The sequence below is a fragment of the Mixophyes fleayi genome, chromosome 11, assembly GCF_038048845.1.
Source record: "Mixophyes fleayi isolate aMixFle1 chromosome 11, aMixFle1.hap1, whole genome shotgun sequence".
In the NCBI taxonomy this organism is placed as follows: domain Eukaryota; kingdom Metazoa; phylum Chordata; class Amphibia; order Anura; family Limnodynastidae; genus Mixophyes; species Mixophyes fleayi.
The window spans coordinates 4,564,972-4,591,848 of record NC_134412.1 but is presented as its reverse complement, the minus strand read 5'-3'; the positions used below and the strand labels follow the sequence as shown (position 1 = coordinate 4,591,848).

The following is a 26,877-nucleotide window of genomic DNA, read 5'->3' as shown; positions in this document are numbered from 1 at the left end:
TATTTATTGTGTAGTAATAAAACTAGTATCACTTACAATATAAAATAGATGCAGCTGCTTGTTACAAATGAGGTGGGAAAACTACCCCCCCCCCCCCAGCCCCTGAGGAAGCAGATGACTGTGTGAAACGCGTGTGGGAACGCAGCTTCAGTGGAAACGCACAATCTACTGGATCCAGGATCCAGTCAGATGGTATCGGCTTCACAGCTTTACTTCCTCGTATGTAAAGAGCACTAAATATAATTTATTAGTGATACTATTTTTTATTGCTGTGCAGTCAATGCTACATTATAACCTTGGTGCTTTCCTTGTTTCTTCAGATGTAATTAAGAACAGAAAAATATATATTTCCCTCTTTCTTCTTACTTGATCCATAATCCCAATGGAGAGTGGCGGATTGGGGACAAAAATGTGAAAAATCTCCTTTCACTAGTTCCGATAAGTGATCAAAGCTGGGATTTGGGACACATATGCCAACGGTGTGACTGTCCCCAAAAATGGGTGCTGTCCTGCCGAAATCAGGACAGTTGGTAGCTATGCAGTCCCCATAATGAGGATGAGCATCCTTTCAGCATTTCACATAAATATTATGAATATATTGTAAGAATCGCCTGCAACATGCAGAAAAGGAGGATTCATATTGTGCAGCTGGGCAATGCTGAAAAATAGGTTGTTCCCAAAGACAGGGATTTCCAGGGACAAATCTTTATTGCTTAGGGTTGTCTGATAACTGTATATTGGTGCTGTGCTCCTGGCTAAGGGAGAAATGCAATGATAAGTGTAACTGAATGATGATGCAGGGAACACAGGGTTAATAAGGTGCTGTCATTAAACAAACAAGGCCAGAGAGGTGCACCCATAACATGCCTGGGTTATAGCACCTGTCCCTGCACCAGGATGATGTCATCTGTCTCCATGACAACCGCCCTGGGGCTCAAAGTCCTCCTGCAGCCTCACTGCGCAACCAGCGTATCTTTCCCTATTCCACAACCCAGCGTGGCCTCCGCCACCAACTTAGCGTAACCTCCGACAGCGGCGAACGTGGCGCTGGTTACTCCAGAAGCGTAACTGTGGTATTCCCGGAGAGTTACGCTTCTGGCGTAGATGCGGCCTGGTCTGACCGGGGAAGGGCTCCGGGGGTCACAGCACCGGAGTGACGGGTGAGATCCGGGTCCTATGTGGGGATAGGGGGTGTTAAGTCGTGTATTCGTGCCCAGCAGCCTGTGGGTCATACTGTGTATAGGAAGTGGGCGGTACCGTCCAGTTACATTGTGTCTGTGTATAATACTGTGATACATTGTATCACTGTCCTGGGTAACAGCACGTTCTAGAGATGGGAGTATGTACAGTGCTGTATATACAGTGTTTCGTCATATCCCATGTACTAATACAGTGAGCTCCACCCTGAGCTACCTGCAGCCAGTCTGTAGTGTCTGATGTACATAATACAGAGCATGTACCTCTGTGCTCGCTGCCATATCTATCTATATATACACACTCTGTCTAATGTACATAGTACAGTGCATGTACCTCTGTGAAAGCTGCCATTTATATATATACATACACACAGTCTGTCTAATCTACATAGTACAGAGCAGGTACCTCTGTGCTCGCTGCCATATATATATATATATATATATATATATATATATATACATATACATATATACATACATACACACACACACACTCTGTCTAATCTACATAGTACAAAGCAGGTACCTCTGTGCTCGCTGCCATATCTATATATATACTCTGTCTATTCTACATGGCACAGTGTACCTCTGTGCTCGCTGACATATATATATATATATATATATATATATATATATATATATATATATATATATATATACACTTTCTGATCTACATAGTACAGTGCATGTACTTCTGTGCTCTCCTCTATATCTATATATATATATATCTATATATATATAGATATATATATATATCCTCTTACAAATGATTACCTCCTTTTCAAAACCTCTCTCTCTTTTTGGCAAACAAAGATGGCTGCCAGACACAGTTAGTCTGTACACAGATACAGGGTAACAGATCTCAGCAGGTCATGTGATGGCAGAGGGGGGATAAGGAGGATGTCACAGTGCTGACTGAGCTCAGAGGGGCGTTCCAAAGTGCCTCTGCTCACTACATCATGTGTTATGTGGCTGTGGTTGCCATGGTAGTCCAGAGTCCTAAATCATTAAAAGCAGCCTGAAGAGAAAAAAAAAAGTGAACCTGTTACCGACATTCCTTGTATCCTTCTACAGTGATTTATGTTATAAAGAAATAAATCTGATTTTGATCATGGGACTGCTGCTTTCACGTACAAATCATACACAGTAAAGTCAAGTAATGACAGCGGCATAAAGAACAAGGGGGGGGGAGGGGCGGCCCTGTGCCGATATCTATACATGAACAATACAAGTACTGAGGATTATATTAAGCATACAGAGCAGGGATACTGGTACAATGCAGTTATCTATAGATTCTCCTCAGGGATTTTCCATGTGCACCTAATTCAATATATTCAGCAATTATAAAAGATAAACCCTTTTATCCAGAAAATAACTGGACTCTGTGCAGTTTCTCTTTATTCATAAAATATCTCTATACATAAAACCGTGAATTTTCTCTTGAATCTCAGACAATGCATGAAACATATATATCACTTTCTTCAGATTGGTACATATACTAACTCTAGCAATACATAAATGGCGGTAGATAGGGTGTTCTTACGTACTGTATAATGACATGATAATCAGATTCCTGGCGTTACAATGTATCAGACCTCGGAATGAAAGTTGTAAAGTCAAATTCTTCATGCAGAAAGCTGACACGGATTACTACATACCTGTACAATCTGTAACATAGATCTTACATTCTAAAATAAAGATTACACTGATACATACTAATACATCATTGCTTTAATGATAATATTTGAACACATATTTGATTGACTTTTGTCAATTACATCAAATAAGTTCATAGTAGAAACGATTACAAAAATATAAAAAGAAATGCTTAGGACGTAGCTGGGTGCAGGGACTAATATGAACGATTAAACAGTCTCTGCAATAGTTTGGTGCTACATAAAGGTTAATAATAAAAATATATTGTCTCCACTCAGGTCTGTTGCTTTGGGCTTCTGTGCACCAAATCTTGCCTTATTCCCCATCCAGAGTGATGGAAGATAGAGCAGCCCCACCATCAGGTTTGAGTACAGACATAGGACAGTAAGCATGCTTAATAGATTTGAGTGCAAATACTTTATTTTGGGTATGTAAATCGAAGGTGCATTGTATTGTTCTTTCTAACTTCTAATCCCCTCTTGCTTATTTCTGAACCAATCATGTGCAGGTGACGTCACTGGGGCGACATGGAGGACGAATCGGATGGAAGGAGCAAACTTTCCCAGGTGGTCCTGGGGAGGTCTCTAAGTGAACCGGCACGGTTCGCCTATGCCGGCCTCTGTGCCCTGTCATTGGCTCAGCTGTATCCGGAGAAAGAACAAAGGTCTGTTTTAAAAGGAATCTGCGCATAGTCACCCTGTTGTCCGTCCACTGCAACATGCGTTTTTATATATTCTATGTAGTAACGAGACGCTTTTGTCGTCCTGCGCAGAGACTTCTGCAGGAAGTTTGTGGAGGACTTGGTGCGTTGGTTGGACTTGTGCCCAACGGTCATTCCTGCCATGGAAGCGTTTGCCAGTGGTTTAGGGAGAGAAGGAACAGACACATTCGCTCATGTTCTTCTGGAAGATTCTGTCCTGAAGGCAAACCCAACTATTATCACTCAGGTAACACATCTGATCTTCACGTGTTACGTGTCATGTGTCACACACTGTCCATTAACCGTGTCACTTTTATGTCAATCCACAATTACTATCCGGTCTTATCTGCTTGTGGATGTTCTCTGTAAATTCTGAGTCTTGTTCTGGGGTGAATTATTTATTTGTTGTTCTTTTATGATCGTCTTAGTCATCCGTCAGCTCACACCGGCTAATCAGGACGTGCACTTTCTTGTCTTATAGGATCTCGTGTCATTCTCCCTCCAAGATGGTAAGTTATGGAATTTTAATCTTGCATATCGGATATGATATCAGAACACCTCACAGCAAGCTAAATCTACACACAACGTGTCTGTAAAACCCATCGTTAGAGATGATGAGTTTGTGCGATCTAAACGCTAATTCTAAACTCCATCTGTTTTATTGGAACGAGCTGCGCCCACGTATATTGTTTTTTTATCTTCACCGATAAACCGAGCAGCAGGGAAGATGGAGTAGTTATATACATAAAACATTTGTTTCTCCTATATCCAAAATCTAGTTTATGTAAGAGTCTAAATTGTTAGTGTCCTTACCTAACGATAAAAGGGGAAGTGTCAAATAAATGAATAAACAATTAATACGACTGAAAGTTAAAGTGTTCAATAAAAAATAGTGGGCAGCGTTATATCGATGATAACTTTCTTTATTCTACAATTAGAGCGAGTGAGAATTATATTACACAGTTCTGCTTTCATCTCTAATCACTGAGGTTACTTTCATTTGTCAGGAATTGTAAACCAGAACCTCATAAATGTGTTTTATTGGCAGAAGAATATTTTACTGTATTTAAGCAAAACCTGGTGTAATAATGTCGGTGTCTGCACAAAATGTTTTTCTCACTTTGCACGAGATGGTTAATTGCACCTAGCTCTGAATGCTTGTCCACCGCGCTACCTAACTAACCCCGTACACAGCGCCTGTCTGTACCCTCCGACATATCACCGCTGTCACATCCGGACCGATTCACAGCCCTGCAACACCCCGTTTAGAGCATTATCACACTACAATGGCCAAGCGATTTCAATAATGGCTTCTCTGCAGGAAGGCGGCTTTCAGAAAGCAGCTGAATTACAATTCACAATGACAGGGAAAAATAATAAAGGTTTAGCACAAGGTATAAGGAACATTGAATAATAAATAGTTTTGCATTGCTATTATTATCATTAACCTTTAAAATCTTGCAATCAAAACGTACATCGCTCAACAAAACAATGGTGGAAGATGTAGTGTTTGTAGCCTAGGTCACGGTAACTAGTTTTAAAGAGCAAATTCAGCTGCTATGGGGCACTAATATAATACATATTTCAGGCTGTGTTTTACTAAGCTAAATAACTGACGTGTTTATGTTGTACATCCCTAAATGTGTCCTTGTTGCTGTCTGTCCGACTCTGTCCCTCTGCTGACATTTGGCAGCTATAAAAGCTGCTTATGAGCCATCAGGGGTTGGTCTGGAATTAGGGAGTAGTGATCGTCTTGGTGCATTAATATATACGGCACAGCCAGGGAGCCGACAGGTGATGATCCACGAACCGAGCACCGGTCCAGCCATTGTCTTAGCTGTCGGATGTGACTTTCATTGTTTGTGATGGAAGCGCCGTATATACTAAATCAAACTCTCTTTTGGAACAAAGCTGCAGTGTAGAGTTGGGATTGAATAGTGTATAATAGTTCTATATATTAAATGGATATTTATGTTTTTGCCTTTAGTTGTCCTTTACGAAATGCAATTTGGTAACACAAATCCTAAACCTTTATATTTGCGCTCTCACCGGTGCTCTCCCGCCCGCGCCGCGGCCCTGTAAAGACTGTGTCTGTATTTGTGCAGGATTCTATGATGCTCGAAGCCGAGTGTTGATCTCTCACGTCTCGTGGCTGCTGCGTGTTCCCCCTGAGACGGTGGAGGTGAGCGAGGAGTCCCTGATGCAGAGCCTGAAGGAGTACACGGAGGAGCCGTCAGAGTAAGCGCCTATTTATTCCGCGTAACGTGACGCAGCCTCTCCGCGTCCGCACGTTCATGTATGTTCATAGTGTGTATGGTAGAGACAGCCGTTCTGTGCGCTGAACCAGTGTAACCTATCCATTCACTAGGAACTAATGACATCACTGTGTGCCTCGTGCCTCGTGCCTCTAATGTCGTTAGTCCCTGTTGAATCGATAGACTGAATTGATAACAGAGTGCCTCCCGTCTCAGTAATGTTGTCTGTGTTCCTCTCTCTGCTCTGTGAGATCCTCAGGTGCGTTTATATCACCACGTAGACTGTACTTATAGGAGGTCCAGGTAGAACAACAGAGACCTGGTGCAGGGCGGGGTCTCTGGGTAGGAAATGCCCAAAATGTATGCCGTGTGGCACAGATCGTACGGAAACTGGGGCAAAGGAAAATGTCTGTGTTATCCATAGAAGTCAGTTAGATTCTATGGGAGAGATTCAATTTCCACGAGGTGACTCCGGAACGTAAATGGAGACACATTGCGCCAATGTTAAAGGCTCTTTATTCCTGGCAATGTGCGCAGCCGGATATTGCGGTGATGTCCGTGCGCCACGGTGCCAGCAACTGAATCTCCCCCTTAATGTTATTTTTTTCCAGTAAAGTTCACAATATGAAACCAAACACCCGATTACACCATCTTTTCCCTTTCCTGCTGCACCAGTTTTTTTAAAATTTCTCCTGGCGAGAAATGTTTCTCGTCTGGTATTCCTATCACTGGCGGTGCCCTCTCATGTCGCACGGTCTGCTCCCTGGCGTGTAGTATGTGAGGAGCCACCAGTGTGTAGCGTGTGAGGAGTCACAAGCGTGTAGCGTGTGAGGAGCCACCAGTGTGTAGCGTGTTTGTGTTTCCTGAAATTGTTGGTTAAAATAAGTGTTTCTGAATAATAAGCCGTCATTTTGCCCCCAGTCTTATTTCCCTGAATCCCTCTGTGACCTGTGACCGTGTCTGTGATATGTTATACAATCACTTTCTATATGTGTTCATAAGTCAGAGAACCACAACTCCCTCTACATAACTGATATTAGTAAAAGGGGTTTTCCGCCTTCTGATGACTAATTCATTGGTTAGTACACACCCTCCTGCAGCTTTCACTATGGACAGAGCTAGTGGCTTCCTTCTGTGCCTTTCAGTCATGCAGTATTATCATCCAGCTCCGCCGGAATACAGCACAGACCCGCTGACTGGATAAACCTGTCTCCAGAGATCTGCGTTTTGACATATCGCTGGCCAGCACCAATAATCCACACTACCCGCTGATATAAATACATGACTGAAAAGCACAGAGGGAAGCAGGAAAGGAGCAGTAGTGTCTTTAGTACAAGTGTCAGGAGTCTGCGTAGAGGCCAATAGGTTAATGCTAGCTGAAAGTCAAACTGATTGAGGTTAAGTGATACGGTATAATTTCCTATACACGGAACAGTGCCCCCTTGTGGACAGAGTTAGTAGAAAATGGGAAATTGTGAATTTGCTCAGCAATAACTGTTTGGGGGGAGCTTGTCCCTGAAATGGAAATACCCATATTATAGGCAGGAAGTAATTTGCAGAAAACTTAGTGTGTTATAAGAATATTGTTACAAAGTAACATTATAAAAATGCAGCTTTCTTATGCAGTGTTGTATTGTGAAACAATCCCTGTAGATCAGCATTGGGTCCCCCCAGACATGACTTCCGGCCCCCAGCTCCTTCCTGCATCATGTCAGATGTGTGTTATAGCGTGTAACACTGGCTTATAATGCTGCTGGTATGTTATTACAGATAGATGTCATTGTCTTTGATATAAATGTATTGTCTTATCTTATTACTAAGATCCAGTGTAACGTGTGGCCCTTTTGAAGCTTAGAGCGCCCCCATGTGGCCCCTGACGTGTATGATGTTGCCCATCAGCGCTGTAGGTTATATCTTTTCCTCTCGTTCTATTCTCCCTTCTCTTACATTAGTCTCCAGGCTCCTCTGTAACCTCCGCGTTACGCCCTATTAATGGCCTTTATAGCCGTTCACAGGCTGAGCGTATCATTTGTCCCATCGCTCACTGTCATCATCCATCATCCGGCTGTCACCGTCCTGTCGCTTATCTGAGATTTACTGACGCTGGTTATCGCCGGGCAGTGACATCTCGCAGCCGGACAGATCTATACACACAGAACTAATCACCAGGATAGTTATCCAGACTTTGTGTGTTATACAGTTAGACTGTAATTCACTGACAGGGGTGAGCAATTTGGTCATACAATTAGATTGTTAGACACAGACAGCACAGGATGCTGGTTGATAGGTTCAAATCCAATCAGATTGGATTTAGTTTATATATAGATGATATTTAAACATAAAACGGCAGTTGTCCACTTAAGTTGAAAGCGAAAATCGCTCCAATGGGTGCCCAGGCTTAGTAAAAAGTATTGAGGTTCACTAAGACTGAGCTGAGAGAAAAGACAACTTGTAACTTTAACTGCAGTTACAATTTCCCATAACATCACATGAGATTGTCTGTCCATAGGCAAACCGAGGGGGGGGGGGGGGGTTCCTAGTGCCTGGAAACCCCCCTCCAAGCCTGGGACACTGTATAATTGAGGTGGCTGGACCCTGCTCCCGCTTCACACGGCTCTGCTTGAAAAGGGAGAGCTGTGTGCACCTAACAGTAGTGCACGCAGCATTGCCCGTGTATATTATGGGGATAGGAAGAGTTGGAGAGCAGCCAAGTCTAATATTATAGCCACGCCCCCATGCATGCTGGCCACGCCTACTGGCGGCGTGGTGTGGAAACCCCCCTCTACCAATTCTGCGTTTGCCCCTGCTGTCACTATGTTGCATGCCTCACTCTATAGACACTAAAATGTACCCTGTAACGTCTTAGGGTTACTGACTGATCGTCTGATGCGCATAGGAAAAAAAACACCCCCCCACCCCTGATCTCTTACTTCAAATATCTTTATTTCTGATAGGTACCTATTAGTAGCCCTGTTATATAAGGTAAATGCCATGTTAGTACAGGCCGATCCTACACCGGTGTATGTGGCCGGACCATGGCCTGAGCATTCAGATATATTCTGCCATCGTTGGTGCCTGTTAACGCGGTCACATGATCAGTCGCAGACACATGGCGATAACGGTCGTCTTCAGACGCTTTTATCAATGGGCCAATGACGGTTAATTAGACTATTACAGGGCCCAGTGGTTGCCAATCTCAGGCCAGATATCACTGCAGGTATCGTAATGTGTCACCAGCTTTAAGTGATCTCCGTTTTGCTGTTGCTGCGCTGCAGTTCGGAGTAGAGCCAGCAGGGGGCAGCACCATGTGTGATTTTTGCACAGTTGCATCTTCCTCTATACATGTCAGTATTACGTTGACAGATGCATGGACCATTGAGTGCATTTCATTAAATCCCCCAACAGATCTCAAAAAAAAGACATTTACATCATGACATAACGAGCTTGAATAGAAGAGCTTACTATCTACAGTACAGAAGCTATAATATTCAGTCAGCCTCACACACAGCGACATCATTACATAGGCCACGTGGCCCACTTGTCTGACAGCTATCTCACATCACAAGAGACGCAGTTTATCAAGGTAAGTCCGAGTAAAGCACGTTTATCGTTATGGCGTTGGTGATGTTTTCCTGATGAATGAGGTAAAGATTTTGCTGCAATATTTTATGTAAATATTCTACTATATTTATTCTAGTTATGATTCTAAGTAATATTCTCATTATCCTCAAAATATCTCCATCGTGTTTCATTTTCACCTCGTCTCCACGCTGATATTTGTTTTGCAAAATGCCGTCTTATTTCTACCAGCTGAAATCAATATCTCTGTATGTTCCCATTAGCGTCCGGTTCTGTTGTGACAAATATTGATGTGAATGAATATTATTGATGGTGTATTAGTGACCGGCTGAGAGCCATGAACGGTATTACAGACCTGCGGTCACATACACCGGTAACGGTGGTTTACGGAAAGTCAGTGTTTAAAGTGTACAAAATAAAAGTAGCAGGTTTGGCTTTCTGAGAATCGGATTATCCTCAAGCATCAAACCAATTTAGGGGTCAAATCTAATGTTAATATCTGGTTGTTTCCGCCCTCGATGTCTTGTGGTCAGGAAGGATTGCTGTGTTGTACTGTTCTGCTACAATGTTCTGTAAATAAACGTCTCTCTATTCTTCCCGCTGCGTGACAAGGATCTATGACACAGGTAGGTAACCGTTTGTTATTGTCATAATAAATCTGTTTAACTTATTCTAAACTCTGGAACAATCTTCATTCAACTGTTATTTACAAATATCGTGTTTGTTCTCCGGTGTCATGAAAGCCGTCCACGTAGAGTAATACAAGGCCACAAATCCTGTTTGTAACGTTACAGCAGCCTACGTTTGCTGCACGTTATAATGTGTCTGTAACACTCATAGGTGCCAATCATTTCTACGGGCAGTCCCAGATTTGAAAGATTTCTTTATGATTCAGTAGTGACCACATGCAAAATAAAATTCCTTGTTTTACGTATGTTAAATGCAATTCTAGTGTCTTTGGGCTGATTCGCTTAAACCCAAAGTAGCTCCCAACGTTGAGGCCAAAACATTGTTGTTTTCATCTGACGTTAGAAATTCCACCCGCTTGGTATTGTCATCGTTTATCATACACGGTGTCACAGATTCCACAGCACCAGACGATCATCGTACTGATACGACAATAATGGTTATAATTACGCATGACCGCGTACAAATAGAGAGTAAGCGGTGTGCGAACCATTACAGCACAAACTCCGTGGGTGTGAGTGAACAGCGTAGGTCCCCCACACAATACAGCAGAAGACAAGACGAGGGACATAACAAGACAGAGACCGTGAACGAACATGAGACATAAGAGAGATTTGGCACAGTTGCCACATAGACCTTTTGATGGCCGCTTAAGGTGCCTTTTTTGCACGGATGCTCAGTTTAAGAGAACGGCCTGTTCTAGACAGTTGTATAGTACTCTCTCCGTATCCGAATTGACTTGACCGTTCTGCTGGAAAAATCTTCATACTTCCTTCCCCCTATTGGTGCTTTTCAATAATCTTTCCTCTGACTTCCTCTGTCATTTCATTTGATCTTCATGATGAAGCCCTTGTTTGGAAATGTGCTAGCCAACCCTGGGACCCTCTTACAGCACGGTGTATTTATTTTTCAATCAATTGAAACACTTTAATAATAAACAGGTTGACGCCAATCAATTTATTATGTGATCTCTGAAGATAGCCGATTGCACCTGGGTTTATTTAGGTGTTACTTACCATTAGGGGTTAATACTTAAATATTGTCTGTTATTTATTTGTAGTTAAAAGAAACATTTTACATTGCAGACTGTTTTGTGTTGATCAGTGATTAGAATCCCAAAATAAATACAATAAAATGTTAAAAATCCCAAAGGTGGTGAATACATTTTTTGTGTCACAGAAAAACCTTTTTCGTTATTTCGACAATCGGCTGATTTGCTCTGTGCGGAGTAGAATTGTGTAGCAGGAAAACCCGCTGATTCCCATAGTTCTCTTATGTTGTTCAGTCCCTCACTGTGCTCTAACTGTGCGTTATTAAGGCTCCGTGCTTTGTGTTCTCATAATTATTGTGTTTCTTTGCCTTGTCGCTGCTGAGGCTTTCGTGCTTTTGTTTATATCCAACACCTGCACAGATTGTTCACATCGGGAAACATTTCTGTAACAAAAGCAATCAATATTATTTAGTTACATGAAGTAGAACGTTATAATTTACGTTGAACCTTTCCCTGCTGGACTGGCGTGAAGTTGATGTGAATGAGTTCTCTGTACAGCGCTGCGGAATTAGTGGCGCTATATAACTAAATGGTGGTGAAGATGATGATAATGAAGTCTCCTCCCCGAGGGAACTTCTGATGTTAATAATCTGTTTCTTAGGCTGTGTACACACTACAGGAGATTTCTAACGATACAATTTTACCAGCGACTAATAAAAAACAGTCGTTTGATTGACCGATAATGGTCTACAAACACCGTAGTGTATACCCAGCCTCAGTGAGAACGATCTCAGTTTCCTATTTGGGATTTCAGTTATCACTAGAGGAGAATACCAGGCTTTGGGGTATATTTACTAAACTGCGGGTTTTGAAAAAGTGGAGATGTTGCCTATAGCAACCAATCAGATTCTAGCTGATATTTTGTAGGATGCACTAAATAAATGACAACTAGAATCTGATTGGCTGCTATAGGCAACATCTCCACTTTTTCAAACCGCAGTTTAGTAAATCTAGCCCTTTATGTCAGTGTGACCATGAGTTTAAGAGTGCGTTGACAAGCGGTGGTATCATTCAGCAACATGACTGAGTACTAGTACATGACAGGTCCATTGTACGATGGCTTCTTCCTGCTCACTAAGGCTGGCGTGTTCTGCCGGATATGCATTGCATGTATTGTTTTTATTGAAGAATATAAAACACAAGCTGGTCCTCTAGTTAAATGAACGGTATTGTCTGCACATTCTGCCGCCTGAACCCCTCTCCCCTCTTAGGGTGTGTACGTGAGGGCGGGTGTACGGTGGCACGGGGTGAATTGCTTTACGCAGCATTAACACACCACAAAATTCTACTTAATTCACAAATACTGTCACTTTTATTATTACACTTACAAGGAAGGTGGAAGCCACTAATTCTGATGTTTACAACAAGAAAAATAAAGTTTTGTAAATGTAATTTTCTACATATTTCAGTATTAGTGTCCTTGTGAGGTTCAGGACAGTTTAACTAGTCGCCTCTTTCTCCTCCCAGGTCCGTCCAGGCTTCTCGCAGGAAGAAGGAGCTTCGTAAGAAGATGAAGCGATACCTGCTGATCGGTTTGGCCACGGTTGGAGGAGGGACGGTGATAGGTGAGGTCTGGTGTAATGTGTGGTACTATGATCAGGTCATCTGTCGTGTGGTCTCACCTGTCCTGTTGTGGAACAGGTCTGACCGGGGGTCTGGCGGCTCCGTTAGTAGCTGCGGGAGCGGCCACCATTATCGGAAGCGCCGGAGCCGCTGTCCTGGGGTCTACCGCCGGCATTGCCATCATGGCGTCGCTGTTTGGGGCAGCAGGAGCTGGGCTGACAGGTGAGTCCGTGGCTGCTTCATGTGAGCAATTCTCAAGTACATGGATTAGTATATGAGGTAGAATATATTGTCTGGGTTACAAAATGGCTTCTTCTCTGCTGTCTGAATTACACTCATGAACATGGACTGTCATGTGACTGATTTTGTCATCTTACAAGATGGCGGCCTTCATGTTTGTGTGAGGTAGAATCAGGTAAATCGACTATAATGTGACTGATATCTCCATCATACAAAATGGCCTCCTTTGTGCTTGTGTGAGGTAGTCTCTGGTGAATGGACTATCGTGACCGATTTCACCATTTTGCAAGATGGCGACCTTCATGTTTGTGTGAGATAGACTTGTAAATGGACAGATATCGCTTCATCATCGTTTTTTTTTTTGTATGATGTGACTGGTTTCAACATCTTACAAGATGGCGGTCTTCATGTTTGTGTGAGGTAGAATCAGGTAAATTGACCAGCATGTGACTGATACCTCCATCTAGAAGATGGCCTCCGTCATGTTGGTTTGAGGTAGACTCTGGTAAATGGGTCATCATGTGACCGATACCTCCATCTTACAAGATGGCCTCCTTCATGTTTGTATGAGGTATACTCTGTTAAATGGACTATCCTGACCGATTTCACCATCTTACAAGATGGCTTCCTTCATCTCTGTATCAGGCATGTAAATGGGTTGTCAGTGACTTGAGATGTTTTCCAGGTTACAAAATGAAGAAACGCGTTGGGGCCATAGAGGAGTTCGAGTTTCTACCTCTAACTGGCGGACGTCAGCTGCGCATCTGCATTGCTATCACTGGTTGGCTCTCTACCGGCAAATACGGTGAATACCACACTTTATTACCAGTATTAATGATGTTTATGATGCCAGAGATCTCCCTTACAGCCTGTTGGCTTTGTTTTATGTTTCATTTCCTGAATGGTTTCATTAGGAATCAATAGTCCGAGGGGAAATAAAACGCCCAACCCACCTGTCGCTCGTATGTACTCAATAAATGGGCCCATCCCCTGGTGTCACAAGAGTCATTGGAAAGACTAACCACACGTAGATCTGATATCACATTCCTGGTACCAAGTAAGCAGTAGTGACATGAATGATGCAGTACCTGCTGACAACCAGTAGGTGGCAGTAAATGTATATTGTTGAAGAGTATAGATAGTTAGATACACCCTCTGCATTGTCACTGACAGTGTATAGAATGGTTCACTTGTTCTTAATGGCAGGCGTGTTCGTGGAGGGGGGGGAGGGGGGGTTAGATACCATTATGTTAAGTTTTGGACACCTTCATATTTAGGGAAACACTAATTTGTATGACAATCTCAGTGATTGATGCTGTGTAATGTGTTTGGTGCTGATCTCTGCGCTGTCGTTGCCGGGCGCTGGAGTCATAGCGCAGCCGCTGGGTGATCACCGTATAACACACAGCGATTTCTTGTACAGGTAGTTTTGCTGCCCCGTGGCAAAGTCTTCTGCACTGCACGGAGCAGTACTGCCTGGCGTGGGAGTCTAAGTACCTCATGGAGCTCGGGAACGCACTGGACACTTTACTGAACGGCCTGGTGAACATGGTGGCGCAAGAAGCCTTGAAATACACCATCTTGTCAGGTAAGTCTGCAGCGCCAGGAGCCCCCGACTGACCCGCCTACAGCGGCATTGTCCTCACTCTCCCTCTTATGCTTACTCCAGGGATCGTGACGGCTCTGACATGGCCGGCCTCGCTGATCGCCGTGGCCAGCGTCATCGATAACCCCTGGGGGGTCTGTCTCAGCCGCTCTGCAGAAGTAGGGAAACATCTGGCGCACATACTGCTCAGCAGACAGCAGGTGAGGTACCGGATAAGGCAGCCGGAGGCTCTGGGCACGGCTGGGCCTTGTGGTGCGTCAGTCTCTCTCACTCTCTGTCAGTCTCTGGTTCTCTCTCTCTGTCCATCTCTGGTTCTTTCTCTCTATCAGTCTCTGGCTCACTCTCTGTAAGTCTCTCTCTCTCTCTGTCAGTCTCTCTCTCTCTCTCTGTCAGTCTCTCTCTCTCTGTCAGTCTCTCTCTCTCTCTCTCTGTCAGTCCCTGGCTCTCTCTCCGTCAGTCTCTGGCTCTCTCTCCGTCAGTCTCTGGCTCTCTCTCCGTCAGTCTCTGGCTCTCTCTGTCAGTCTCTCGCTCTCTCTGTCAGTCTCTCTCTCTCTCTCTGTCAGTCTCTCTCTCTCTCTGTCAGTCTCTCTCTCTCTCTCTGTCAGTCTCTCTCTCTCTCTCCGTCAGTCTCTGGCTCTCTCTCCGTCAGTCTCTGGCTCTCTCTCTCCGTCAGTCTCTGGCTCTCTCTGTCAGTCTCACTCCGTCAGTCTCTCTCTGGCTCTCTCTCCGTCAGTCTCTGGCTCTCTCTCCATCAGTCTCTGGCTCTCTCTCCGTCAGTCTCTGGCTCTCTCTCCGTCAGTCTCTGGCTCTCTCTCCGTCAGTCTCTGGCTCTCTCTCTGTCAGTCTCTCTCTGTCAGTCTCTCTCTCTCTCTCTGTCAGTCTCTCTCTCTCTGTCAGTCTCTCTCTCTCTCTCTCTCCGTCAGTCTCTGGCTCTCTCTCTCCGTCAGTCTCTGGCTCTCTCTCTCCGTCAGTCTCTGGCTCTCTCTCTCCGTCAGTCTCTGGCTCTCTCTCTGTCAGTCTCTCTCTCTCTCTGTCAGTCTCTGGTTCTCTCTCTCTGTCCATCTCTGGTTCTTTCTCTCTATCAGTCTCTGGCTCACTCTCTGTCAGTCTCTCTCTCTCTCTGTCAGTCTCTCTCTCTCTCTCTCTGTCAGTCTCTCTCTCTCTCTGTCAGTCTCTGGCTCTCTCTCCGTCAGTCTCTGGCTCTCTCTCCGTCAGTCTCTGGCTCTCTCTGTCAGTCTCTCGCTCTCTCTGTCAGTCTCTCGCTCTCTCTGTCAGTCTCTCTCTCTCTCTCTGTCAGTCTCTCTCTCTCTCTCCGTCAGTCTCTGGCTCTCTCTCCGTCAGTCTCTGGCTCTCTCTCTCCGTCAGTCTCTGGCTCTCTCTCTCCGTCAGTCTCTCGCTCTCTCTGTCAGTCTCTCTCTCTCTCCGTCAGTCTCTGTCTCTCTCTCTGTCAGTCTCTGGCTCTCTTTCCGTCAGTCTCTGGATCTCTCTCCGTCAGTCTCTCTCTCTCTCCGTCAGTCTCACTCCGTCAGTCTCTCTCTGGCTCTCTCTCCGTCAGTCTCTGGCTCTCTCTCCATCAGTCTCTGGCTCTCTCTCCGTCAGTCTCTGGCTCTCTCTCCGTCAGTCTCTGGCTCTCTCTCTGTCAGTCTCTCTCTGTCAGTCTCTCTCTCTCTCTCTGTCAGTCTCTCTCTCTCTGTCAGTCTCTCTCTCTCTCTCTCTCCGTCAGTCTCTGGCTCTCTCTCTCCGTCAGTCTCTGGCTCTCTCTCCGTCAGTCTCTGGCTCTCTCTCTGTCAGTCTCTGGCTCTCTCTCTGTCAGTCTCTCTCTCTCTCTGTCAGTCTCTCTCTCTCTCTGTCAGTCTCTCTCTCTCTCTCTCTCTGTCAGTCTCTGGCTCTCTCTCCGTCAGTCTCTGGCTCTCTCTCCGTCAGTCTCTGGCTCTCTCTCCGTCAGTCTCTCGCTCTCTCCGTCAGTCTCTCGCTCTCTCCGTCAGTCTCTCGCTCTCTCTGTCAGTCTCTCTCTCTCTCCGTCAGTCTCTGTCTCTCTCTCTGTCAGTCTCTGTCTCTCTTTCCGTCAGTCTCTGGATCTCTCTTCGTCAGTCTCTCTCTCTCTCCGTCAGTCTCTCTCTCTCTCCGTCAGTCTCACTCCGTCAGTCTCTCTCTCTCTCTCCGTCAGTCTCTCTCTCTCTCTCCGTCAGTCTCTGGCTCTCTCTCCGTCAGTCTCTGGCTCTCTCTCCGTCAGTCTGTCGCTCTCTCTGTCAGTCTCTCTCTCTCTCTGTCAGTCTCTCTCTCTCTCTGTCAGTCTCTGGCTCTCTCTCCGTCAGTCTCTGGCTCTCTCTCCGTCAGTCTCTGGCTCTCTCTCCGTCAGTCTCTGGCTCTCTCTCCGTCAGTCTCTCGCTCTCTCTGTCAGTCTCTCTCTCTCTCCGTCAGTCTCTGGCTCTCTCTCTGTCAGTCTCTGGCTCTCTCTCTGTCAGTCTCTGGCTCTCTCTCCGTCAGTCTCTGGATCTCTCTCCGTCAGTCTCTCTCTCTCTCTCTCCGTCAGTCTCTCTCTCTCTCCGTCAGTCTCACTTCGTCAGTCTCTCTCTCTCTCTCTCCGTCAGTCTCTGGCTCTCTCTCCGTCAGTCTCTGGCTCTCTCTCCGTCAGTCTCTGGCTCTCTCTCCGTCAGTCTCTGGCTCTCTCTCCGTCAGTCTCTGGCTCTCTCTCCGTCAGTCTCTGGCTCTCTCTCCGTCAGTCTCTCTCTCTCTCTGTCAGTCTCTCTCTCTCTCTGTCAGTCTCTCTCTCTCTCTGTCAGTCTCTCTCTCTCTCTGTCAGTCTCTCTCTCTCTCCGTCAGTCTCTGGCTCTCTCTCTGATTTCCCCAGCAGCCTTCAGAAAGGGCCACGTAAATGAGGAATATCTGAATATCCTTGTGGGTAGCAGGATGAATCACTGTGTGCGGGGGGGACACATCTGCAGGTGGGGGCTGTACTCAGACATCGTGTACACATATGATTTTAATTCTTGACAGTAATCTCTTTAATGACCATATGTTCGTTTAGCTGCAAACTGGTAATTGTGCTGCTAAGTGCGGATTAAAGACAACGACTTTATCACGTTCATTATGCAGCAAAGCGCAGCTCAGATACTACCATGTAGGTACTTGGTCAGGCACAGCTGTGCGGGGGGCTGGGGCCCCTCTGGGGGGCTGGGGGCCCCTCTGGGGGGCTGGTGGGGGCCGGGGGACCCATGAACAGGTCGCACTATGTGGGAAGAAGCAAAGTGCATGAGAAATTTGTGCACTTAATAATTAACCTGTTAAAGGATAAATGCTGTAAATATTAAGGCTTTATTCTGAATTTAAATATATTTTATTAAACAAAGCAAAATTAAAACTCACCGTTCCAGGCACTTTTCTATTTATTACCAATAACATATAGATCTCAGAGAGAAGTGGTACAAAAACCTCTCCACACATTGAGGAGACGTACATCTTATAGTGTGCGGTGGGTTCACCAGTCAAAGCCAAGGCATTCACTAGGAGCCAGTGACATCACTGAGAGTGCAGCCTATCCAGTCACTAGGAGCCAGTGACATCACTGAGAGTGCAGCCTATCCAGTCACTAGGAACCAGTGACATCACTGATAGTGCAGCCTATCCATTCACTAGGAACCAGTGACATCACTGAGAGTGCAGCCTATCCAGTCACTAGGAGCCAGTGACATCACTGAGAGTGCAGTCTATCCAGTCACTAGGAACCAGTGACATCACTGAGAGTGCAGTCTATCCAGTCACTAGGAACCAGTGACATCACTGAGAGTGCAGCCTATCCAGTCACTAGGAACCAGTGACATCACTGAGAGTGCAGCCTATCCAGTCACTAGGAACCAGTGACATCACTGAGAGTGCAGCCTATCCAGTCACTAGGAACCAGTGACATCACTGAGAGTGCCGCCTATCCAGTCACTAGGAACCAGTGACATCACTGAGAGTGCAGCCTATCCAGTCACTAGGAGCCAGTGACATCACTGAGAGTGCAGTCTATCCAGTCACTAGGAACCAGTGACATCACTGAGAGTGCAGCCTATCCAGTCACTAGGAACCAGTGACATCACTGAGAGTGCAGCCTATCCATTCACTAGGAACCAGTGACATCACTGATAGTGCAGCCTATCCAGTCACTAGGAACCAGTGACATCACTGAGAGTGCAGCCTATCCAGTCACTAGGAGCCAGTGACATCACTGAGAGTGCAGCCTATCCAGTCACTAGGAACCAGTGACATCACTGATAGTGCAGCCTATCCATTCACTAGGAACCAGTGACATCACTGAGAGTGCAGCCTATCCAGTCACTAGGAACCAGTGACATCACTGAGAGTGCAGTCTATCCAGTCACTAGGAACCAGTGACATCACTGAGAGTGCAGCCTATCCATTCACTAGGAACCAGTGACATCACTGAGAGTGCAGCCTATCCAGTCACTAGGAACCAGTGACATCACTGATAGTGCAGCCTATCCAGTCACTAGGAACCAGTGACATCACTGATAGTGCAGCCTATCCAGTCACTAGGAACCAGTGACATCACTGAGAGTGCAGCCTATCAGTCACTAGGAGCCAGTGACATCACTGAGAGTGCAGCCTATCCAGTCACTAGGAGCCAGTGACATCACTGAGAGTGCAGCCTATCCAGTCACTAGGAGCCAGTGACGTCACTGAGAGTGCAGCCTATCCAGTCACTAGGAACCAGTGACATCACTGAGAGTGCAGCCTATCCAGTCACTAGGAGCCAGTGACATCACTGAGAGTGCAGCCTATCCAGTCACTAGGAACCAGTGACATCACTGAGAGTGCAGCCTATCCAGTCACTAGTGACTGTGTTTTTTATGTTAATTATCTAAGAAAGGACATCACTACATTACATGCAGTAACACAGCTACACCACAATGTCCGGTATCGGTGTGTGCTGCGTTGTGTCCTCTGTACAGCACTAGTAATGTGGTCTTCTTGCTCTTTCAGGGTAGACGCCCTGTGACTCTTATCGGCTTTAGCCTGGGGGCTCGAGTCATCTACTTCTGCCTACAGGAGCTGGCACAGGAGGCAGGTAATGATCCCGGCATCGCCCGGTATATATCACTATTCTGGATGCATAAACTTCTGTCACATTGATCCTGGCTGCGTGTGACGGTGTCATAACCGCCCCTCTCCCCAAACCAGCAGAGTCCATTACACTCTCACCCCTGGTGGAGGCAGGATCAGTTTTTAGTTTTTACTGCAGTTTTGTGTGAAGAACCCTGATTGGCCAGTTCCAGCAGCCGCCCAATCAGTGCTCTCACTACAAGAGGTGTCGAGATCCAAAACTCTCCTGGTTTACTTAGCAGAACAGTCTCACCTCCCCTGGGGGGATTATCTACCGACCGGCTAGTTGGTTTATAAAATGACATGTTATCTACATCTCTTATCCTCCGTGTTGGTCCTCTCTCTAGAAGTGTAAATCTTCTTTAGTAAATATAGATAAATAGTTGTATTTCCAGGAGATTGAAGTGTTGTTTGCCCCGGGGCAGGTGCTGAGGGCATCATCGAGGACGTGGTGCTGCTGGGAGCTCCCGTTGAAGGCGACGTGAAGAGGTGGAAGCCATTGACGCGAGTTGTCGCTGGCCGGATCATTAACGGCTACTGCAGGTGAGTAAATAATGGGAGGAAACAAATAACGTGCGCCCCCTTGTGGAGATATTACAGGTTTACCAGTTCTGGCCTCATAATGGTTGTTTCTTATTATACCCATAATGCAATTCACCGGTTGTCTTCTAGGACAGGGACAGGGGCCGCTATTTACTTTGAGCTGTGGAATCTGGCGTTGGTTCCAGGATAATCACACACAACCATTGTTTCTGCACCCAAAACTAAGGATACTGGAACTTACTCCATACTACAAACGTTTTTACTCCACCCAACTCCTCCCTCTACCTGTGCGCTTCATAAATGACCTCCTCATCGGCCACTAGCAGGTCGGACTCCGCGCTGATAAGATGAGCTCTATAGTAACATATATTAAACTATTAAATGATCATTTAAATATAGATATAATAGTATGTACCTTGAATGGATAATAATAGGTTTAAACACTATGAGCCTGATTCATGTTCGGATATCTGCCCGTTTGCATAGCGTATCTTGAGTGAAATCGCTCCTGGCATGCCCAGAATCGGACAGTGCGCCAATGAACGAAATTGCAATTCCGAGCGCAACAGTAAGTGCGGATGTGGCTGAATCAAGTCCTGTCGGTATTATGCTGAAGCTCATGCATTTAAAGTGGATGATAAAACATATATATATATATATATATATACACAATTGATATATAAATGTATATAGTATAACAAGTGACAGTGATTTAGAAGCTACGATGGTGATAAAGTGACGAATCTGTCACCTGGAAGAGTAAATAGATGAAGAGGATACAGGTCTTGTGTTCCTCTCTCTCTCTCTGAATCATTTCTCCTTGTTTGCAGTAATGATGGAGAAAGAATAATTACTGTGATTAAAGATCTCCAGGAATAGATTTGGGAGCCAGAGATTGTGGGGGCGAAATATAAACATTATGTCACAGAATCAGATTCCTCCGCTTAAAATTACATCAAAATAAATGTCTCTTGTTGCCGGTAGAAAATAGGACTTTGTATCCAGGGAAGTTCTCTGTCATTGTCCTTTCTCACCCCACCATCTCCTGACCCCGCTTACACCAAACCTCCCACCCTACGCGGATACCGGTGACCCTCAGCTGCGCCCCCCCCCTCCCAATCTCTCTCCTATAACAGATCATGTAACCTAGAACCCCCTGTTTAGTACATATGTTGTGTGTTCAGCTAAGTCATAGACACGTGACATGTGCGTTTACTGCGTGTTATGTATGACGTGTTCTCTCCCATGTTCTGCATGCTGTGTGACATGTGACCAGACTGTAACGTGCGGCTTTCTCTCCCGGCAGAGGGGATTGGTTGCTGAGTTTCGTCTACCGCAGCTCTTCGGTGAAGCTCAACGTTGCGGGATTACAGCCGGTAAACCTGAATGATAGGAGGATGGTGAACGTGGACCTGTCCTCCGTGGTACGTGAACGATGTCCCTCTGTTCTACGTTATCTGTTAATCTATAAACAGAGATTGTGACATTACAGAATAATCCTCCATTGTGGCGAGTGCTCTCATTGTATCTGTGTGCACAAATATTTTCAGGGGGATTATTGTGGCTATAATAGTGTAGGTCACACAGTTACTGATAAGAGTGGGAAACGTTTCCTCTGCAATAGTGGATAATAAAATAAATGTATATTTCAATGTTTCCACCTCCTGTGAGGTCCTAACCATCTCCCGTCATGGCAGAATAACAAAGGACCAGGCTCTGCCTCACGTCTCTGCTCCATGCTAAGCTCCACGTCACGCCATCGGTCATACAATCCATGTAGTTGTCCCCAGAGATCATCTCTGAGTGATGAGCCCCCCCCCTTCGGCCTCTTCACACCGCGCACCTCTCGTGATTACATTACTCTTCTAGGAAGTGAAGGAGATACTTTGTTTCAAGTTGCAGCAAATTTAATTATTTCTAAATCCACTTTCCCATCACTTCCACATTTCTACCTGTTAATCAGTTCCAGGATTAATCCTCCAGAAGCTCCTTCGCTGATCTCCATATGTGACTGTGAATTGGCATTTTCACAAATCCTAATTCGCACATAGGATTTCTTGTGGCCTAATCCCCACAGTAGTGAGAACCTTGTCAAATCAAAATAGATGTTCCAAAATCTTCCCAGATATTACTAAAAATTAAAAACATAACTTATTTTATTTGAAATTTATACCTACTTCCTGTGATTGCGATTTGCACAGATCAAAGTCACAAATCGCATCATTGCACACACTCCGCACTTTGCTCCGAATGCCGTCGCTCCGCACCGCTTACTCCCTCTGTGCAAAACCGCCGCTTCTCCACAAATCCCTCCACCTTTCCTGCTACAACCGATGCTCCCTGGTTGACATCTCGGCATTTGCGCTGCAGAGCGGACGTTTTGCGCTTTGTATCTCACCTCCAGTGTCTCCGGTTCTGTTTTCTCCTGAGCCCTCGATGTACATTGCTTTCCTGCGAGCGGGGCTCAAGCTGAGCGCACCTGAAATATGCTGCTGATCTGGACCCTTTAAAACCACAGATTGCTTCTTCCAGATGTACTTACCATGATCGCTTTATTGCTCCGAGGAGGATAATGGGCCGGTGTGAGACAGGATTACAGTAAAGAGCAGCGGAGCGTTGCTGAGTGATGGCCCCCGGGAACCAGCCGGCAGGTGAGGGGTGTTAACCACGGCTTCAATCTTATTTTATCTACGTTATACATAGGAAGCAATCAGCGTTCCTCTGGGATCGGATGCCTGAGTGCACGCGGCGTACGCTGTAAGACTGACAGCTGTGATTGCGTTTAGTACAGGGCTGGTAGATAAAGACAAGTTTGCTGTTTGAGTTCTTGAAATGTTTTATCAAAGTGCAGTTGTCTCCACGAATTAATATTTTCTGGTTCAGTAGAGCAGAGTTCTCCCACAATCCTCATCCAAACTGGTTACTGCAAAAATAAAGATACGCTAAGTGTGACCGCTGAATTCAGGTTACTGCTGGGTAAAGAGCTCAAACCAGAGACCACCATTTAAATGCTCACTTGAATCTTATTTAAATGTCTCTTTCCACAAAATAAAACCTACATTTTGCACGTGGGCATATAACAAGTCACCTACAACGCCCCCAGTCCATTCAGTTTTGCACCTCCTGCAGACAGCACCAAATTAATACATTTTTGCAGAAAATCAGGAGCGTTGACACAATAACAGGTCCTTAGCGTAGAAAGATAAAGGGGGATCGTGGCTTCTGGATCTTAAAGAAAGCTCTTGTGAGTTATTAATAAGCCAGAGAGGAGCAGAGTCCAGTTCTGAGGACTAAAAGCATTATGGCTGTTCCTCTGGGATCAGCGTCTATTTCTGATCTAGACCCGTGTGTTGCAGATCTGCAAACTGTACCCGGATCTGTTTAAGTTAATTGTACGTACAGATAGCACAAGTGTCAGTTTCAGGTCTGAATAATGTCTGTCTGGTGACCAGTATGATAAGTACTACACCCCCCATAAACAAAGGTAAACGGGAGTCAGCTTCTAGACAAATGTCAATATCAAGATTAGAACAGAGATACGTTAAACAGCTGTGATGGAACTATAAGTCCCAGCAGATCTTGCCAGAGATTTTTTCCCATCTGATCTATAATCACTTTTCCTCGGTGGAAGATCTACTGCTGATATGGCAATTGTTGTCTCACCATCTTTTGTGGTACTACACATCCCAGCATGTCCTGCCAGCCAGAGCAAGTGTTCAGCGTTAGATCTATAATACATATAATATTGGGTATTTACATACAAGCTGGGACAATGCTCGATTTCATACCAGACCTCGCTGTGGACTCCAGATTCTTTATATCTCCTTTCAACGCCCACAGGTGGCGTTAGATCTCTCCCCTGTGTTGTCATCGAGTTAATGCTGAATGGAGAAGATGACAGCGGTTAATTAGTAGAACGCCCCCACCTCGCACAAACTAATTACACCTTGAGTTTAATCCCTGACCTGCTGTCCTTTTCTCAGCAGCCCCAAGGGGCCTCCATCTCTGCGGGTCTAACGGTGTTTGTACAAGAATTCGGCAGCAAGCAGAGAACAGCTGCTGTACACAATAAGGACCCAGACGCTCCCCCATAATTACTAGTAACGCTCGACGTGCACAATCCACTTCTTTTGTGTTCTTTACTGTAAGCTGATTTCCTTTTGTTTCATATTTTTAATACTTTGTATTTTCCGTGCCTGTGCTTGTGCCTTACAGCTGTGTTACTCTGAACGTGCGTAGAGCAGAGAGCTGCAATGAAGCGTCAGTTCTTTTCGCACAACATAGTCACATTATCCGCATAAAGGGATCTCGCTGTGATCATTCGCTTCCTGATGTCGTTTCTGCTTCATTGTGGCGCTGTGAACATTCGGATGATCTGATTGGCTACAACTTGTTCTTTCCCCACCCACGTCGGACATGGGGACACAGAGACGAGCAGGAGACTGGGAAGCAGGAGCTGCTCTGACCCTAATTAAACGCTCCTAAAAAAGTAGCAATAAGACTCATCTATAATAGTGCAAGGGCTCTCTTGTGAAGTCACGCGTCTACTTTTGGGTGTGTTGGCCAACAATTGATAAGGGCAGATAAGTTTTGCATTTAAAAGGAAAAACACAATATAAGTTTGTGGGACAGAATTGTGTAAATGAGTGCAGGGGCGGAGAATGTTCTTTTTTGAGGGAGTGAGGAGGTTCCTGCTGTATTAGAGTGTGTGAAGACTGTTTCTCCCTGTATAAGGACTAGACTCGGAGTCCCCGGTTGGTAGGAGGAGCTGAAATCGCAACCTCCTCCCTATAGTTATCTGTAGATGCATCACATTGGTGGATTCAATAGCGCAAATGAAAGTTGGGGGAATCTCAGAAAAATGGTGAAATCTCTTCACTGCCCAAAATGTTTAAAAACAAATATAAGCGACGTATCGGAGTTATAACCTAACAGTCCCTCTTCCTGGCTGCGGTGCTCATTGTGAGGGGTGAAAAGATCCCGAATCCTTTACATGCTCTAAAGACACATAGTTTGGTAGTACCCCCCCCCCCCCCCCCCCTCTGGACACACTACAAGGCGCTAAGTCTTTAAATTTCCAAAATGTTGTGTGATATGTGTCTCGTTCTGGGTTCACGTTTTTGATTATTGTAGGATTGTCTAGTTTGCACTTTGTTATTTTTTCTGAATAACCTTCTTTTATCAAGTTTCCAAATGAGATATTGTGTGTGACAGAAATACTCTGCACGGAGAACCGTCCCATAAACACCACGTCCTATATATGAGTCATCGGATAAACACACACAATGCTCCATGTTTAATAACTAACCCTCCTTCCCCTGTAGGTGAACGGACACCTGGACTACATGAAACAGATGGATACGTTACTGAAAGCCGTCGGCATTAAGACCAAGGAGTGCCGGATGGAGGAACAGAACGGACTTCTTCACCCGCTGGTGGCCGTCACAGAGCCATCGCGGAGCAGCCAGGCATCAAGCAAGACAGTCTCTGAGGACACCTGGGACTGGGAGCCGGTAACCACTGAGCCACAGAACAGCTCCCCCGAAGGTCCCCCACCGCCTTGTTGCGTCAAGTGTCGCTCTTCAGAGGAAGAAAAACCGTCCTGTGCGGACTGCGCGAATAATAACAGCGAGACGACGGACCAAGCGCCTCGTAGCGCGATAACCGGCAGCGACAGAAGTGATCCTCGTATTCCTTTCAATTTAGGATGACACAGAATAAAGTGTAGTGCCCTAGATACCGCGTGAGGCAGACACAGAGTCCGTGACCCACTTACTCACCAGACGCCGGTAACGACCGTAAACCAGGTCATGTTGACACAGGACTGCATCTAGCAACGTGTCGTCTCCATCGCAGAATCCCTACACTCAGTCGCTGGCATCAAGACACAGTGTGCGGGTAAAACACTGGGTAGGTTCTGTCCTACAGAGACTTCCCTGGGTATCTAGATATCAGCAATCAGTAATCCCCACCCCCTCCACGTTTCACTTCCCACCCCCACCAAAATTGTCATATTTTTATTTTTAGCCAGGAATGACAGTTTTGTTGTGTCTCACATTGATGACATCTTTGTAGTCCTCTGGCTGCTGATAGTCAGTCTCTCCCCTCCACCCAACTACAATCTCCAACAATCTCAGGCTGCTGTAAGAAGTAAATAAAATAAAGTAAACCTCCGTCCGGAGTATAATTAAATCAATTGTTGAGTTATATACGCTTAATATATACTCCATTTTAACCAACTCCTGATCCTCTCCTGCAGCTATGAAGGAGACTGTGCATAGTTGGAGAAATAATATTTGTACTGAGTTCAAAAAATCTACATTAAATATAAATTCAAATATAAATTAACAAAAAATCGCATAACCACACAATATAATATTATTAGATATTGCTGTAATATCTTTGATATAAGTGGATAATAATATAGCAACGCGATTGCTTTTGTTAGCGTTACAAAATATCTTTGTATCCATATATATATCATGTGCTGATGTCAATTAATTTTTAATTTATTAAATGGGATATTTAATGTAGCTTTTTCTTGGACTCTGTTTGAATTTTTATCCTCTGACACCAGATACTTCCGCAGCGCTGTGAAACGCGGTGATATAGAGGTATCGTCCTCATATTCCTGGCAGCTCGTTCATCATCAGGGTAAAACACTTCATGAATTCTATTTACATTTAATGTGAGTC

At 45.2% G+C, this 26,877-nt stretch overlaps 1 protein-coding gene across 4 annotated transcripts; it reads left to right on the top strand.

Moving 5' to 3' along the window:
- Positions 1-1,056: 1,056 nt before the first annotated feature.
- TMCO4 (transmembrane and coiled-coil domains 4) lies at positions 1,057-26,378 on the top strand. Of its 4 annotated transcripts, none has more exons than XM_075190639.1 (15): positions 1,057-1,160; positions 3,131-3,214; positions 3,361-3,516; positions 3,625-3,799; positions 4,034-4,061; positions 5,658-5,790; positions 12,592-12,689; positions 12,766-12,909; positions 13,613-13,732; positions 14,351-14,515; positions 14,597-14,733; positions 19,520-19,604; positions 20,065-20,182; positions 21,489-21,606; positions 25,507-26,378. In XM_075190639.1, the coding sequence occupies exons 3-15, from the start codon at positions 3,380-3,382 to the stop codon at positions 25,891-25,893; spliced, it is 1,845 nt and encodes a 614-aa protein (XP_075046740.1). In that variant the 5' UTR covers positions 1,057-1,160; positions 3,131-3,214; positions 3,361-3,379; the 3' UTR covers positions 25,894-26,378. The 4 variants fall into 4 exon arrangements, with proteins under 4 accessions (XP_075046740.1, XP_075046739.1, XP_075046741.1 ...); XM_075190638.1 differs by having other exon boundaries at positions 3,131-3,236; XM_075190640.1 differs by lacking the exon at positions 3,131-3,214.
- Positions 26,379-26,877: the final 499 nt, after the last annotated feature.

Coding starts and splice junctions, on each gene's coding strand:
- TMCO4 (XM_075190640.1), top strand. CDS start 3,380: ATGGAGGACGAATCGGATGGAAGGAGCAAACTTTCCCAGGTGGTCCTG. Junction 19,605..20,064: donor GGAGCTGGCACAGGAGGCAG/GTAATGATCCCG, acceptor GCCCCGGGGCAG/GTGCTGAGGGCATCATCGAG. Junction 20,183..21,488: donor ATCATTAACGGCTACTGCAG/GTGAGTAAATAA, acceptor CTCTCCCGGCAG/AGGGGATTGGTTGCTGAGTT.